The sequence below is a fragment of the Genypterus blacodes genome, unplaced genomic scaffold, assembly GCF_046128005.1.
Source record: "Genypterus blacodes isolate CSIRO-AG114 ecotype Tasmania unplaced genomic scaffold, CSIRO-AGI_Gbla_v1 ptg000003l_1, whole genome shotgun sequence".
Taxonomy (NCBI): Eukaryota; Metazoa; Chordata; class Actinopteri; order Ophidiiformes; family Ophidiidae; genus Genypterus; species Genypterus blacodes.
Genome location: NW_027466817.1, coordinates 8643410 through 8657500, shown reverse-complemented (window position 1 = coordinate 8657500; position 14091 = coordinate 8643410). Strand labels below are relative to the sequence as shown.

The 14091-nt window shown below is 42.0% G+C and overlaps 1 protein-coding gene across 1 annotated transcript in view; it reads right to left on the bottom strand.

Moving 5' to 3' along the window:
- Positions 1-2891, bottom strand: part of LOC143016781 (latent-transforming growth factor beta-binding protein 4-like) — a 30607-nt gene extending 27716 nt beyond the window's left edge. Inside the window, exon 1 of the mRNA XM_076171474.1 lies at positions 2594-2891. Coding sequence (XP_076027589.1) covers positions 2594-2843 — 250 coding nt within the window. The 5' untranslated portion in view covers positions 2844-2891. The remainder of the gene's footprint in view (positions 1-2593) is intronic.
- Between the last annotated feature and the right edge of the window lie 11200 nt (positions 2892-14091).

The following is a 14091-nucleotide window of genomic DNA, read 5'->3' as shown; positions in this document are numbered from 1 at the left end:
GTGTGCAAATGTTTCATTGTATCCGCCACAAACGGACTCACACTGTAAATCTTCTCAGCTTTGTGCCCTCCACACACACACACACACACAACACACACACACACACACACACACACACACACACACACACACAGCTAAGAGCAGAGCAGGGCGAAAAAGACATTAATGCAGCAGAGGAATTTAGTGAGAAATTTGTGAGACAAACATTAATAAGAACGTCAACATTGCGCCACATGCACCCAGGCACACACTCAAAAACACACTCACACACACACACACACACACACACACACACACACACACACACAGCTTAGAAGGAATGTTGACAGATCTTCCCTAAATTCTTGCTGCCTTCTCACTTCAAACAAATCTGTCTCTCTTCTAATGTACGACCAAAACAGCATCAGTGCCGTTTATCCGGCCTCATATTTCAGACCATTTTTGGTTCTTTGTCTTAAAAATGATCTGTGCTTCTTTGGCTCCGCCCAGTCAGATAGAACCCATCATGAGATAATCTCTGCTGAGTTGAGGTAAATCTTAAATCTATATTAAGAACAGCAGATGCGACTCCAAAATATGTGTCGGATGGAACCTTGAGACAGTCAGGATGAAAGGCTAAAAACTCCCAGCATGCTCTGGGTGAGCAGTGTGACTGATGAATGAAGTCATTGCAGTGGACTGAAATTATTTTTTTGCATAAAGGATTAGAGGATTTCTATTGACACAAGAGTCTCAGTGTTCAAAGAATGAAAACATTATGGTGTGTGTCAGGGTGGATACGACTCAGAAATCAACCTTGGCTGACATGGTCGGGTTTGGATCAAAATTCCAGACCCAACTGAAGCTCTATAGAAGTCGCATCACTCCAGCTGACTGAAATCACTACAAACTGTCCATTTCTGAATCTAATGAGCATATGGTTGTTAAATGTACTACATATGTTTGTTCTCCCCAGAGGGTGAACCCTCTCCAAAACCCTGACGCCTACTAATCTGAGCCTTGTAGATTTACCCCCTGACTCTGTGACAAGTGAGTGACAGGTCAGAATGATTAACTGTTCTTTGTTCCTTTCAGGGACCCTGCCCCCCCTCGGGGCCCTGGAGGGCCACAGACTGTGGGCTTTGGGAGGTGGTGGTGTGGTGGAATAGAGGCTGGTTGTTCCTTGTGCTGTTTGTCTATGAGCTCATGTCCTGACTGACAGACTGCAGACTGCGACAATGACACACACACACATGCACACACACACACACACAGAGACCCAGTGTGAGGCTTAGACAACTAAAAACATTAAGAGTGGAACAAAGTAAATCACATACATGCATGTCGTCATAGCAGACGTTTTCTTCAAAGTCACACATTTCCTTCTAATGCTTCACTCTGAAGGAACCACTGACGAATGAGGTCATGTAGATGGCTCCCATACATATTATATAGCGTAGTTTCCAAAATAAATAAATAGAATTTTTATAAGTCTATAGCGTAATGAAGTGGTGGGAGTGTATATTTATAATTGTTGATTATAAAGTCATATTTGTCTCCTGGTCAGGCTATAGGCTGATATTAGGGACATGTGTGTGAGTTTGGTCACATTCATACCACACAGTCATACCTGCACGATGCAACTGGCACTGGACATGACAAAGCCCACCGACCCTTCAGACTGTTTAGTTGTCTTATCTCTTCAAGCACCCACAAACGAGACCATGTGAACATCCATCCCTCTATCCTTCCGTCCCTCCATCCCTCCATCCCTCCCATCCCTCCATCCCTCCATCCCTCCATCCCTCCATCATAGCTCCCATCAGTCCAATCTTGCACTATGCCGGCTGTGGTACAGGCACCAGAGCAGGGTGATCAGAGGAACCGGTCATAATGGTCTAATCACTGTGATCAGGGCTGAACTGAGAGACTCTACTGTATTCACCTTATCTAAAGCTCACATGGTGCTTTCATGCTCACACATACACACACACACACACACACACACACACACAGTCAAAACCAGGCATTCCTGCTCCATTAAATCACTGTCAGGTTGTTTTTGGAAGGAACTGGAAAGAAAAACTCGACATCAACACATTCCAACAATGTATGGCTGACAGATATGGTCTCTCTCTCTCTCTCTCTCTCTCTCTCTCTCTCTCTCTCCCTCTCTGTGTCAGGGCCATCTTTCAGCACCACATCTTTCACACAAGTCATTAAACAAAATCATGACCCACAGCTCATGGTATGTGGGTATGGTGCTGGTGTGAACACGTGTAAACAGCAGACAGATGATTATAAAGTCTGCTCTGAGGGCTGAAAAGGCGTCATGTTATCCACACCACCTACATAAACACACATAAATATAGATAGTGTATGTTGTCACACACAGCTTCTGTTACGGCTTAACAGCGGACCAATGAGTAATTATTAACTCTCTACCAACCAGGCTGGCGTTTCACACATCCGCTCTACTTTATGATCCTTTATGTGGATGATGACGCACTGTTTATGCTTGATAATAAATGTTCCTATTCACACTTTGGACCCACATAAGGCTGCAAGGAATGAATGATTGATAAAAGATGAATGAAGAATAAAGCAAACTAACCTGCAGGCCCACTGACATAAACAGTGTACTGTCCCCTCTGAGTGTGGAACGTCTTCACTCGGGTCTTTAAAGGGGATGAGGGTGAGGAAGATGATGATGATGATGATGATGATGATGATGAGGAGGAGGAGATGTTAGTCGAGGACCAGGAGGAATTGTCAGAGTGAGGGGAAGAAGAGGAGGAAGAGGAGGAGAGAGTCTGCAGTTTCTTCCTCTCCTTCTCAATGTGCTTCATCAGTAGTGCAGTCATCTTGTCTCCTCTTCCACCGCGGGATAGAGCCTTCCTCAGCAACACCGTCTGGGCCTCCCTGAGACTGACACACACACACACACACACACACACACACACACACACACACACACACACACAGGGTGAGTATTTCTTCGGCCTACCTTTTGTTTCTCTCTCTGTTTCCTCATGTGTGTGTGTTTGTGTGTGTGTACGTGTCTACTTCTCACACGGCACCTGTTATGGAAGAACACCTGGACATTTCTACCCATCTGCGACCTTCCTGTCTGTTTTTTTTTAACCTTGCTTACGACCCTGAGCTTCGCCATGAATCCCTCAGAGGAGAGAAGTGAAAGTGTGAACCCTGATCTCTGCATACACTGCACTTCTTAGATCCTTGGATTTGTCTTCTCTACATAAGGGCCTCTGTCCAAATACCTAGATCTGCCCCTGGGCCCCTAATGGCCTCTTCCCTGGGCTATGACCACTCAGCCTTCCATCAACTTTCATCCAAAAAGATTCTTCTTTAGTAACACTGCTAATGAGCAACCACACAAACCAACGCAGGCAAAAACTCTTTAGAGGAAAGAGCTCTGGTCCAGTTGTGGGAGTTTGGGGATAACATCCAGCTTCTTATCAATCTAAATCCACCAGTGTGTGTGTGTGTGTGTGTGTGTGTGTGCTGAGCAGAATGTCTTGTTTCCAATAAACATGTCTTTGTCTCCTGTCTCCAGGATTTTGTTTTTACTGTGTAGAGATGGTGGTTGAGGATATAGAGCAATATGGTATGAGGCCCAATGCAAGTCCAGTAGTTTGAGGTGAAGAGCAAAGTCATGTTGTATACAGTGCTGCATGTATCTTGTACAGTATGTACAGTATTATCAGGTGAGCAGCTCCTCCTGCTGGTTGGAAGAGAAACTGTATTATCTGTGTCAGAAAGTCATGTGAAGGGAGAGGGAGGAGAAGTGGGTCAGGGAGGAAAGACAACAGAAAAGGGGGCTATTAGGACAGGACAGGGTGAGAAAGACAGAGAGAGACAGGCGAGTTTCTCACCTCAGGGACTGTTTCTTCATTTGTCCACTCTTCACATCCTTCTCCTCTTGTGAGTTCATCCTCCTCCCTTTCTGTTCTCCCGTTGCTCCAGACTTTAAGGTGGATGTTGTATTTCTGCATGCCTCCTTCTCAGGCCCAAAATCTGGCTCAGTATTTAGTCTTTCCTCCTCTTTTGTCCCCTGGTCTACATGCAACTCTTCTGTTGTTGATGTAGCCTCTGGGTTGAGACTGTCCTTTAATTTAGAGCACAAATCTAAGTCTGGATTTGATATGGCCTCTGCTTTGGGCCCAGAATCAGACTCTGGATTAAGGATATCCTTATCTTTAATTGCAGATGCAGATGTTAGATTTCGTCTGTCTTCAACTTCTGTGAAACTCCTTGAATTAGACTCTGGCCTGGTGCTATCAGAGTTGGCCTTAGGCCCTGAAGTAGACTCACTACTGACTAGACTGTTCTCTTCTGTCCTGGAGCCTTGATTCAATTCTTTGGCTGCATTTCCCTCATTCCTGAACTCAGACTCTGGATTTGTCTCTTTGTCCTCAGGCACTTGAGATTCAGTATCCTTCTTATTCACATGAGGTGTTTGTGTGAATGCAGATGGATTAATGCCTGATATTTGCATTTTAGGATCAAACAAGTTAGTTTTGCTCGTTGTCGTTAGCATTTCAGCAGTTCTGGTTGGGGATGTTGGTAGGAAAATGGCAGCAGGAGAACTGGTGGCATTTATAAAGGGACCAAATATGGTCATGACCTTCCTCTCTCGGTTCATAGGGATTTGGGGGAGATTCAGGGAGCTAACAGTCGGCTTCGGGTGGCTCCTGGTAGGACGTGTAATACCAGAACTTGCAGGTCTCAGAGGCTTGTGAATACTTGAACGAAGGGAAGTTTGGTTTGGGATGGCGGTGGGCCAGATGGAGGTCCATGCCTGTCCTGGCAGAGCGATGGTGACCGTGGAAAACTCACAGCGGTTACCATGGAATCCTCTGCGGCACACACAACGATTGGGGTGCCGACACAGAGCTCCGTTATGACAACGTGGAAAACATCTGGCTGCAGGATCAGAAACAGACAAAATTCACTGGTTTTACTGTTGTAACTTCACTGGTAAAACTTATATTTTATATATATATGTATTTACTTACACCACAGAGGACAGGACATTTTCATTCATTCATGTAGCACACACACACACACACACACACACACAAACACAATACTATATGTATGCAAATATATAATCTGTGTAAGTATGTATATGTGCCTCAGATCACAAATGCTTGTGTTGCACGAGATTGTTGCACATTTTGTGTTTTTCTACCATTTGTCCTGTGACAATGTGACAACACAATAGAGCTTTACTCTGCAAACTCTGACCTCACAGGGATTTATGATTGAGTAAGTATGTGTGTGTGTGTGTGTGTGTGTGTGTGTGTGTGTGAACCTGTTTGTTTTCACATGTTTGTTCTCTCTGCAGCTGAGCCGTAATCCCATCCTGAAAGAAACCATTCGGATAGTGCTTTTGTGTATGTGTGTGTGTGTGTGTGTGTGTGTGTGTGTGTGTGTGTGTGTGTGTGTGTGTGTGTGTGTGAGAGAGAGAGACGATAAAACATACGCTGTGTGCTCTCTAAGGCATCGTTAAATTGTTCATTCACATTTTGTTCTTTGCTTTAGATACATAGATACTATATTGTCATGCATATGAAAGTTAATAACTTAGTTCAGCAGCAATCCATTCAACATAGCAGCATGAAAATAAATGTATTACATTTGTATAGAATATATAATAAATAAATGTTTAAGATAAGAATAAAGTAAAGTCAAGAATCAAAGCCTTAATAAAATAAAATAAATAGAGTGTCGGTAAAATGTCATCAGAAGTTATTGCACTTATTGTACTTGAAGTTGGGTTTTTGTGAATATGTGTGTGTGTGTGTGTGTGTTTGTGTGTGTGTGGGTGCGCGTGTGTGCGTGTTGGGGGCGGGGGTTCAGTGTTCTATTTTAAGCAAAACTCTGCTGTGCTATTTAATATTATCAGCAAATTCCATCAAAATACCAGAACTAATAATTCATTATTTACTCAACAAGTACTGTGTGTGCATCCAGATCATGGTCAACTTTAATCCTCTGTGTCACAGAACATGGTGTGCTGTACTGGGTGACATATTCCTTTACTGGGGTGAAGCCAGTGACCTCAAATACCACACTGCTGTACAGTAGTTACACTCCTCACACTGCCTCCTAGTGGGTAACAGGAGTACTTCACAAGAGCAATATGCACTGCAGTAATCCCGGATGTCAGGTGTAACATTACAGAAACCTGACGTGTTAATGAGCTGCTACATATTTAAGAGTCCAGCGCTACACTGCTTTCTCTGGTGCAACAGCAATAAAGAACAAATCAAACATACTTAGAAATCCTTCATTCCCTGCTTTAGTAGAGTTGTTCTGTGCCTTTACATCGTGCAGAATGGAAAGGCAGACGCTCTTTGTATGAGTAAGAGATCTAAATAAAATATATTTAAATGAAATGACTAATCAACTGAAAGGTCAACCAAACTGTTTTTTTTTCTGCATGATTTGTTTATGTTATGAAAAGCTTACCTGGTGTATAAATGAGAAACGGCTGCAATATTAGTACATATAAGTACTAATATTGATTTAGAATGGAACGTAAATGTGACGTGCGATTCTAAGTGGTACTCTGGTTTTTTTTTTAGCGCACTCTCCTTGAATCATTGATTCATTTGGGTGCGCTTGCCCGTACTAACCGTATGCTAACCCTAACATGTGTGATATCAAGATGACCTCTGCTTTTATTTATGAGCGATACACACACCTGTTAATATTTAGTATTTTTTATATCTATTTTCCCACGAGTCTTTGTTCTCTTCATCGCAGCAGCTGGTCTGTGTGATGTCAGTGAGCTCTGCTGTGATCGGACCAATCACAAGCAGCTGGGCCACATTTCCAAACGCCTCACTGTCATTCATCTCATCATCTCCTCTATTTTCTTTGTTGCTACTACTGTTTCCATGTGCTGAGTGCTAAAATTCATTCTTAAGGACTCTAGAACAAATGTTTAGAACTGACTATTGAGAAATCAAATCCCAGTCTGGTTCCAGGTCTCATTCTAGTGGTCCTGGTGGTCTCATTCTTTATAGTAATCGCATCAATGTCTTGAAATTGTGGGCATTATGTATTCATTTTAATATGCATCATACAATTATATTATTCTGATTTTAAATCCAACAGTGCACATGAATATGAAATAAACTGTAGACTCTTCACTTCAGAATTACGATTATAAATCCACCAAGCAGCACTGATCTGCTTATAAATCAGCTTTGCATGTGGTTTAAACTGTCATAAATTCACACCGTATAGAATCAGACTGTGTGAGTGTGTGTCACATCTGTAGTTAATCTTTTGTCTACCACCTCTCTAAACTCACATGCAACGTTGTTATAGACTCAAGCTTCAAACATCACTGTATTTGTTGTCTTTTACCGTATTTGAATTTTTTTCCTATCACTCAGTGTTTTGGACAATAATTTCACAAATTGAATGTTGGATATGACCGTCATTATCAGACTGCAGAAGGTAGTAATTGATGGATTTAAAACGGATAACACCGACAGGAGAATGGACTTCATGCAAGATCTGGTTGTTAATCAGCTGCTTGGTCAGTTTTTTGTCTGCATGGATTTCTCTGCACCGTCATGTTAATCTAAAGTAAGCACTGGCCTCTGTGCTGATCAGAGCTTTGCAGACAGATTGAGAAAGGCAGATGATTCAGTTGATTTGGCCACCATGCATCTTTATGCACTGAAGTTGATTCAGCAACCAAAACAACAAGTCAAACACTGACATCAAAGATGTTATCAAAGCTTTTACTTCCACTGACTGACATCCATTGTTACTGTTGGTTGTCTCTTCCTCTCTCAGGCTTAAGCAGATTTAGATTTGTTTAACATGAACACTGATCATTATCATCAGCCAATAAGATGCATCAGAAATTGTGATATTTAAATGGACGCATAGAAGTTTAAAATAGATGCAGTGGGTCCTTTAGTACTAATCCATGCTCTTACTTATTTTTGCTTTTTGAGGAGCAGATATATTATGACTTCTAAGATATTTAAGATATATTGTAAACGGAAATTACAACCAATGTGGAGCGATGTGATTTCTACTTTACAGATGTTAGAGCTTTCAGTAGATTCAGGGGCTGTCTGTCTTTCTACAATCTGTCCAGACTAAAAGCTGAAGCTTTGCTCTGCTGGCGTCCACATGAGTTTCAGCAGGTTTCTGTCAAGAGAAATGTAATATGTGCAGCAGGCGGAGCAGGAAGCTCGAAGCTGAGGTTTCCATTAGAGACAGGAAATGAAAAACAGAGTTGATCAGCTGTGATTTTAGTGAGTTAGATTTTTTAAATGAGTTTGACTGTTTATTGTCATGTATTATTTCCTGCCATTCCTCATTTGTTATCATCAAGTATTGTCATATTTAATATTATCTTAAAATTAAATGATTAAAATGATGGCTCAACAACGTTCACATTTAACAGGGACATCGTTTTAGTTTCCCCTCATGATTACAGTTTAAAGAGACAATGTCCAAAATAGCCTATTCTCACTCAGTGTGCACATTGGTGCTGCGGCAAGAGTAGATGGGAATGAATGTGTTTTGGCACATCCACACGTTAATAAGTTTGAGAATTTGTTTCTATTACACTCGAACAAATGAAAACGCCTACTCACGTTTAGTGCATTTCCGGGTTTTGGGTGAGAGAGTCCAACCAGGACAACATCGATCTCCACAAAGGTTAGCACTGGAGAGAGAAGGAGAGAAAGAGAGAGAGAGAGAGAGAGAGAGAGAGAGAGAGAGAGAAAGAGAGGGAAACCAATTCAACAACAAACATAAATTCTACAACACAATACAAAAGTGTTACAAGTTGATGAAGTTCACTCTGATGGTGGCCCTGAGAGGTTAAAGGTCGGTATATGTGTAAGTTTTATCCTGAGGTCAGCGGGTCACCAAAACATTAAGGACACATCCTCTGAATGTTCACACAATCAACAACACTTTGACTGACTGTTTGGTTACTGCCACACACACACAGACACACACACAGGGATGTAGCAACACCAGAAAACATCCTGTGTGACGAAGTGTGTGTGTGTGTGTGTGTGTGTGTGTGTGTGTGTGTGTGTGTGTGTGTGTGTTTGATAGAGAGAGAGAGAGAGAGAGAGAGAGAGAGAGAGAGAGAGAGAGAGAGAGAGAGACTGTTTGCCTTCTGGGAAAAGCAGTCAATTAGCAGACCAACATGAGAGCTCAGGAACTCTGCCCCTTCATCAAAGTGACAGACCAGTGCAACCTTCACAGGGGCATGTGTCAGGAAGAGTGTGTGTGTGTTGCTGAAGGAACCATGTAGTTCCTGCTCTCAACAGGTAGCACAGTTCCTAAATTCGTTGTGAACATCAGGTCTGACAGTGCAGCGTCACAGCAGCTGTGATGTCTCAGTGTCCATGTTTATCATTCAAGTTTGCTCAAGATTACCGTTTCAGACACATGAGTTTTCAATACAACAGCGTAATATTTTACCCCTAAAAAAGAAAAAATATTACGTTGTGGAATATTCTTAGGACCCAACGATTAAATATTCAAATTAAATATATATTTGATGCCATAACGGTGAGCAGCTGTCACAGTGAGTCTTTGTTTTCTGTCCTCCACCTCCTGCTCCAGAGGACACACATCTCTGTTGAATTCTGTGATTATAGTGTCTGACTATGGAAGAAGAGAAAAAAGATCTATCTGTTTGTCTCTCTCTCTCTCTCTCCCCGTCTCTTTCGCTCTCTCTCACTCTCTCTCTGCCTAAAGGCTTTAATCATTACTTACACACTTCTGGTTTTATTGTTGCAGTAGAAGAAACACACAGACACACACACACACGCACACACAGGCTTCATTGCCTCATACAGAGTCACACAGTAAGCTGGAGCCTCCTGCTGCCTGGCTGTAACCATAGTCACCTACTGTCAGCCACAGTCTTACTTCATACACACAGTGAAATTAAAGTTTGAGGCTTTAATCATGATACTGAACCAGTTTAGAGGAGTTCAGTTCATTTATGTCTCTAAACGGTGATGATAAAGGGGAATATGAGACACGCCCACCAACAGCCCATGCAGCACAAAGACAAAACTCACTATTTCAATAAGATAGAACAGTTTCCAGGAGGCACTGTGGTTTTCATTACTCTGCTTAACTTCACTGAAAAATCCTGCAGTAACGTTGTATTTAGTGACATCAGCGTTTGACTGCTTTAATACTTTTTCTTTTACAACTCGGCTCTGATAGATGCCTCAATGTGTCTCCAGAGGCTCACAACTTATCAATCAACCCTTTTACTTTGCCTCTAATCAAAAATAGATTCACTTAAAAGGCAAAATACATTTGCACAACAGGAATCGAACGTAGAGTATATAATGACTGGACAAATCGTTTTTAAAACTCTGGTATGGTCCTTTAAATGCAGCGCAGAGTGGAGTGAATGAACAAATGTCCTCCTGTTCTCAATGGTGAAAAAAAAGTAAAAAGCACCAACAAACAAAAAGTTAAACTATAAAGAGAAACCTCAGCCTGTCGTCAACCACACACTCGACATCAGCTTCAACTTCAAAACACCCTGAGATCTGCTTTTCTCGCTTCCTGTGAGAACACTGAGGTCTCTGTTGGCTTTTGCTTTTCATGCTTTTTTCACTCACTTCACTCCCTCAAATCCTTCAGATGCAGAGAGGAAGTTTCACCTCAGCCAGGCTTAACTGGCCCCATAGATTAATACTCAACTGGACACAAATTCCTTTCCGTGCCAGAGTTCACAAGATGATTTATTGACACATTTCTTTAAAAACTTAAAGTGGACATATATACAGATTTTCAAGCTATTTTCATTTAGGATCTTCTTTTTTTTAACCCGTTTTGAAATCATATTAATGTGCAAAAGACACTTCGATGTATGTAGAGGCTAGACTATCTTAATTCATTACACCTGCAGGCCATGAGATCACTAAAGGAGCAGTGAGGAAGCTGTGCTGAAATAATGACACACACGACAATCCATTTAAGGTTTGGTTTTTATTAGGCCTGCTGCATTTAAGTGATGACATAAGAAGTGCATGGAAATGAAAGCATGTGGCGTTTGTTTACTATTTCTGACAGCTTATTCTCACGTGGCAACAAAGGTTCCTGCCAAGACACACATCCACCAAGTGCATCTCACACTGTCCACACTCCCACGTCAACGCAAACTTCCAGAGTCTGCACTTGGAATTAGGATACAGCAATAGTGTGTGAAACGTGGATTTTGGCCAAACACTGGCTCCTTATCTTTGATGGCTGTGTAAGCAGTTAAATTCAGTTACATGATGTGAAGAGGTCACAGAAGCAGAAATACACTGATGGGACACCTGAAGTTATTGACAAAATGTAATTGTTGTTATTTGTCACTCTGGATTAAATTCTATAGGCAAACTCAGACACTTTGACAATTTCAACACAAAATCCTTTAATCCTATTATGCTTTCAACACGAGGGAACATAACTAAAAGCTTCACATGTCCATATTCACAACCAATATGCAAATACTGACCTAAACTAAACCTTTATAACAAACAACTAAAGCCTTACTCTTTATACCTTAGACACGTTCTCTCCCTTTATATTTCACTTATGTTCAACTAATCAAACATGCATGTTTTCCCTCTGTAAATCGCCTCTGTACACACACACACACACACACACACACACACACACACACACACACACACACACACACACACACACACACACACACAAACAACACACTTCATATCCAGATCACTGAGTCTAATCCTAAACCCTGTGAACTGACTGGGTTTGTGGGGCAAAAGACCCAGTGAATGTGTATATGTGTGTATGTGTGTGTTGACATTACATCCATCTATCACTTGACTGCCAGTCAGACTTGCACTTGAGGCCAGAGTAGTTTGACACACACATGCACACACACACAGTATTTCACACATTCCACAGGTGTCTCTCGCTGACACACACACACACACACACACACACACACACACACACACACACACACACACACACACACACACACACACAGTGCTTCATGGATGGATGCTTTATGGTCACGCATACTCGGTCTAGGTTTATTACAAGGTTCAGAGGAGAGTTGGACCAGGATCAGACAGACCTAAAGATTCAGATCACCTGTGGGCCCCAGTGGAACAGTGAAATGTGAGGGTCTGTGCTTGACTTCAGGGTGAGGTTATGAAATATTTACACTTTATGAGATCTGTGATGTGTGATATGTTGTGAATGTCCTCTCATGTCAGATTGGTATGAGTGTGTCTGATGTGGCACCGTTAACCTTCAGCAGCAGCTAGGAGATCAGAGTCAGATACAAATGTGAACCACACATGGTGCCAGGGATGCTGAAATGTGGAGTCAAATAATGTTATGCATGCATTAAGGTTTTCTCTGGAGTTTTTCCCTGTCTTCCTAAAGAGCTTTGGGTGGGGTTTGGGAAATTTCCTGATATTGTGGGTCTGTACAGCCCTTTGAGACATTGTATGTGATATTGGGCTACAAAAATAAAATTGACTGGACTGGACTTATCTGACTGATGTACTTAATCATAAAGTGATTAATTACAAAACCAGAAAAATGCTTCATTTTCATGGTGAAAAATTCCGAAATGGTGAAAGAGCGTTTGAAAAACAGAAACAGAATTTCAGAATCTCTTCAGGCATCTTTCATGGGAAACATTTAGGGACTATTCAGTGTTCTGAATAAAGGCTTTGGAACACTTTGCAGAACTTTAATTCAATGGGAATCTATGGCACGTTGAGGGTTATTAGACCTTCATGGACCCAATAAAGTGACCACTTTGTTGCATCAAAATCACATCTGGACATTGTCATAAACTCACATTCTAAAAGTGTCCCTCATCTCTGAGTGTAAATCCCCCTCAAGAAAACCAACCGATCAATAATCAATAGTCTGCTCACCTGTCCGGAGCTGGTCTTCTGTCCCCGGGCTGCCTTCGGTGCTGACCCGCGGGTACCCTCACCTCTGCCGGCTTACTGCCGTCCAGCCGCGGAGGGGTCAGTCTGCCGGCGCTCTGCCTCCTCCGCCCGGTGTGGACCTGCTCCAGGTCCCGGTGTTCCAAGGGGTCCCCGTTCCCGGCCCACACGCTGGCATCCCGAGGAGGAGGATGTTGCAGGGAGGTCCCGGAGGAAGGAGAGGCTGCCATCAGAAAACATACAATCCAGAAGGTCCAGCTGGTGCAGCAAAGGCAGAGGAGAGGGACACCCAGCCACAGCCGCATGTCTGCGCTCAAGTTTAGAATGAGAAGATAAAAGATGGGGATGGAAAACTATATGCATAAGCTACCATGGGAACCAATTCAAAAGTACCGTGTGTGTATGTGTGTATTCTGCATGTTAGTGTGTCTATGTGAGCTGCTGATCTGTATGATTCTACATCGGACAAGTTGGAAAGTTTCCATCCAAAACTCATGAGAAGCTAATCTCGATCTGGCTTTATTCTGCCAACGGCCAATAGGAGCCCGGGGGAGCAGCTGAATGACCAATGAAAGGCCAGGAGGGAGGAGGGGCGGGGACAAGTGACGGAGGACGAGTCCTCATGGTTGCTTAGCATTTTATGACCCTGTCATCACTTCTTACTCTGGGCAGTTTTCAGCTGCTTCCTATTGTGGGTTTGTTAATTAGTTGTTTTGGGTAACGCCTTACTACAATTCAACATTTTATCATTTCTTTCTTTCTCTTTTCTTTCTTTCTTTCTTTCTTTCTTTCTTTCTTTCTTTCTTTCTTTCCAGCCCTAATTTATGAATCATATTTTGATTGATTATTCATTTTCATTATGAAATATTCATATTCCTTAAAAAAGAGTAATCAAATAATTCCTCCATTCAATTCACAATAACATAATTCAGCAGGGCATTATTAAATAGGAATAAGCATGAATAAAACTAAAACAACAAGAAGTAAAGACATAAAGACAATTGTATGATTTAAACTTAATGTGTAAAGCTAAAGAAATACAATTTAGTCTTTTTTTTGTGTGTCTTTCCTGAATCTTGTAGAAATGTGTCAATTAACCTAAACCTCTATTTTGAAGGCCCCTGCCGGAAAT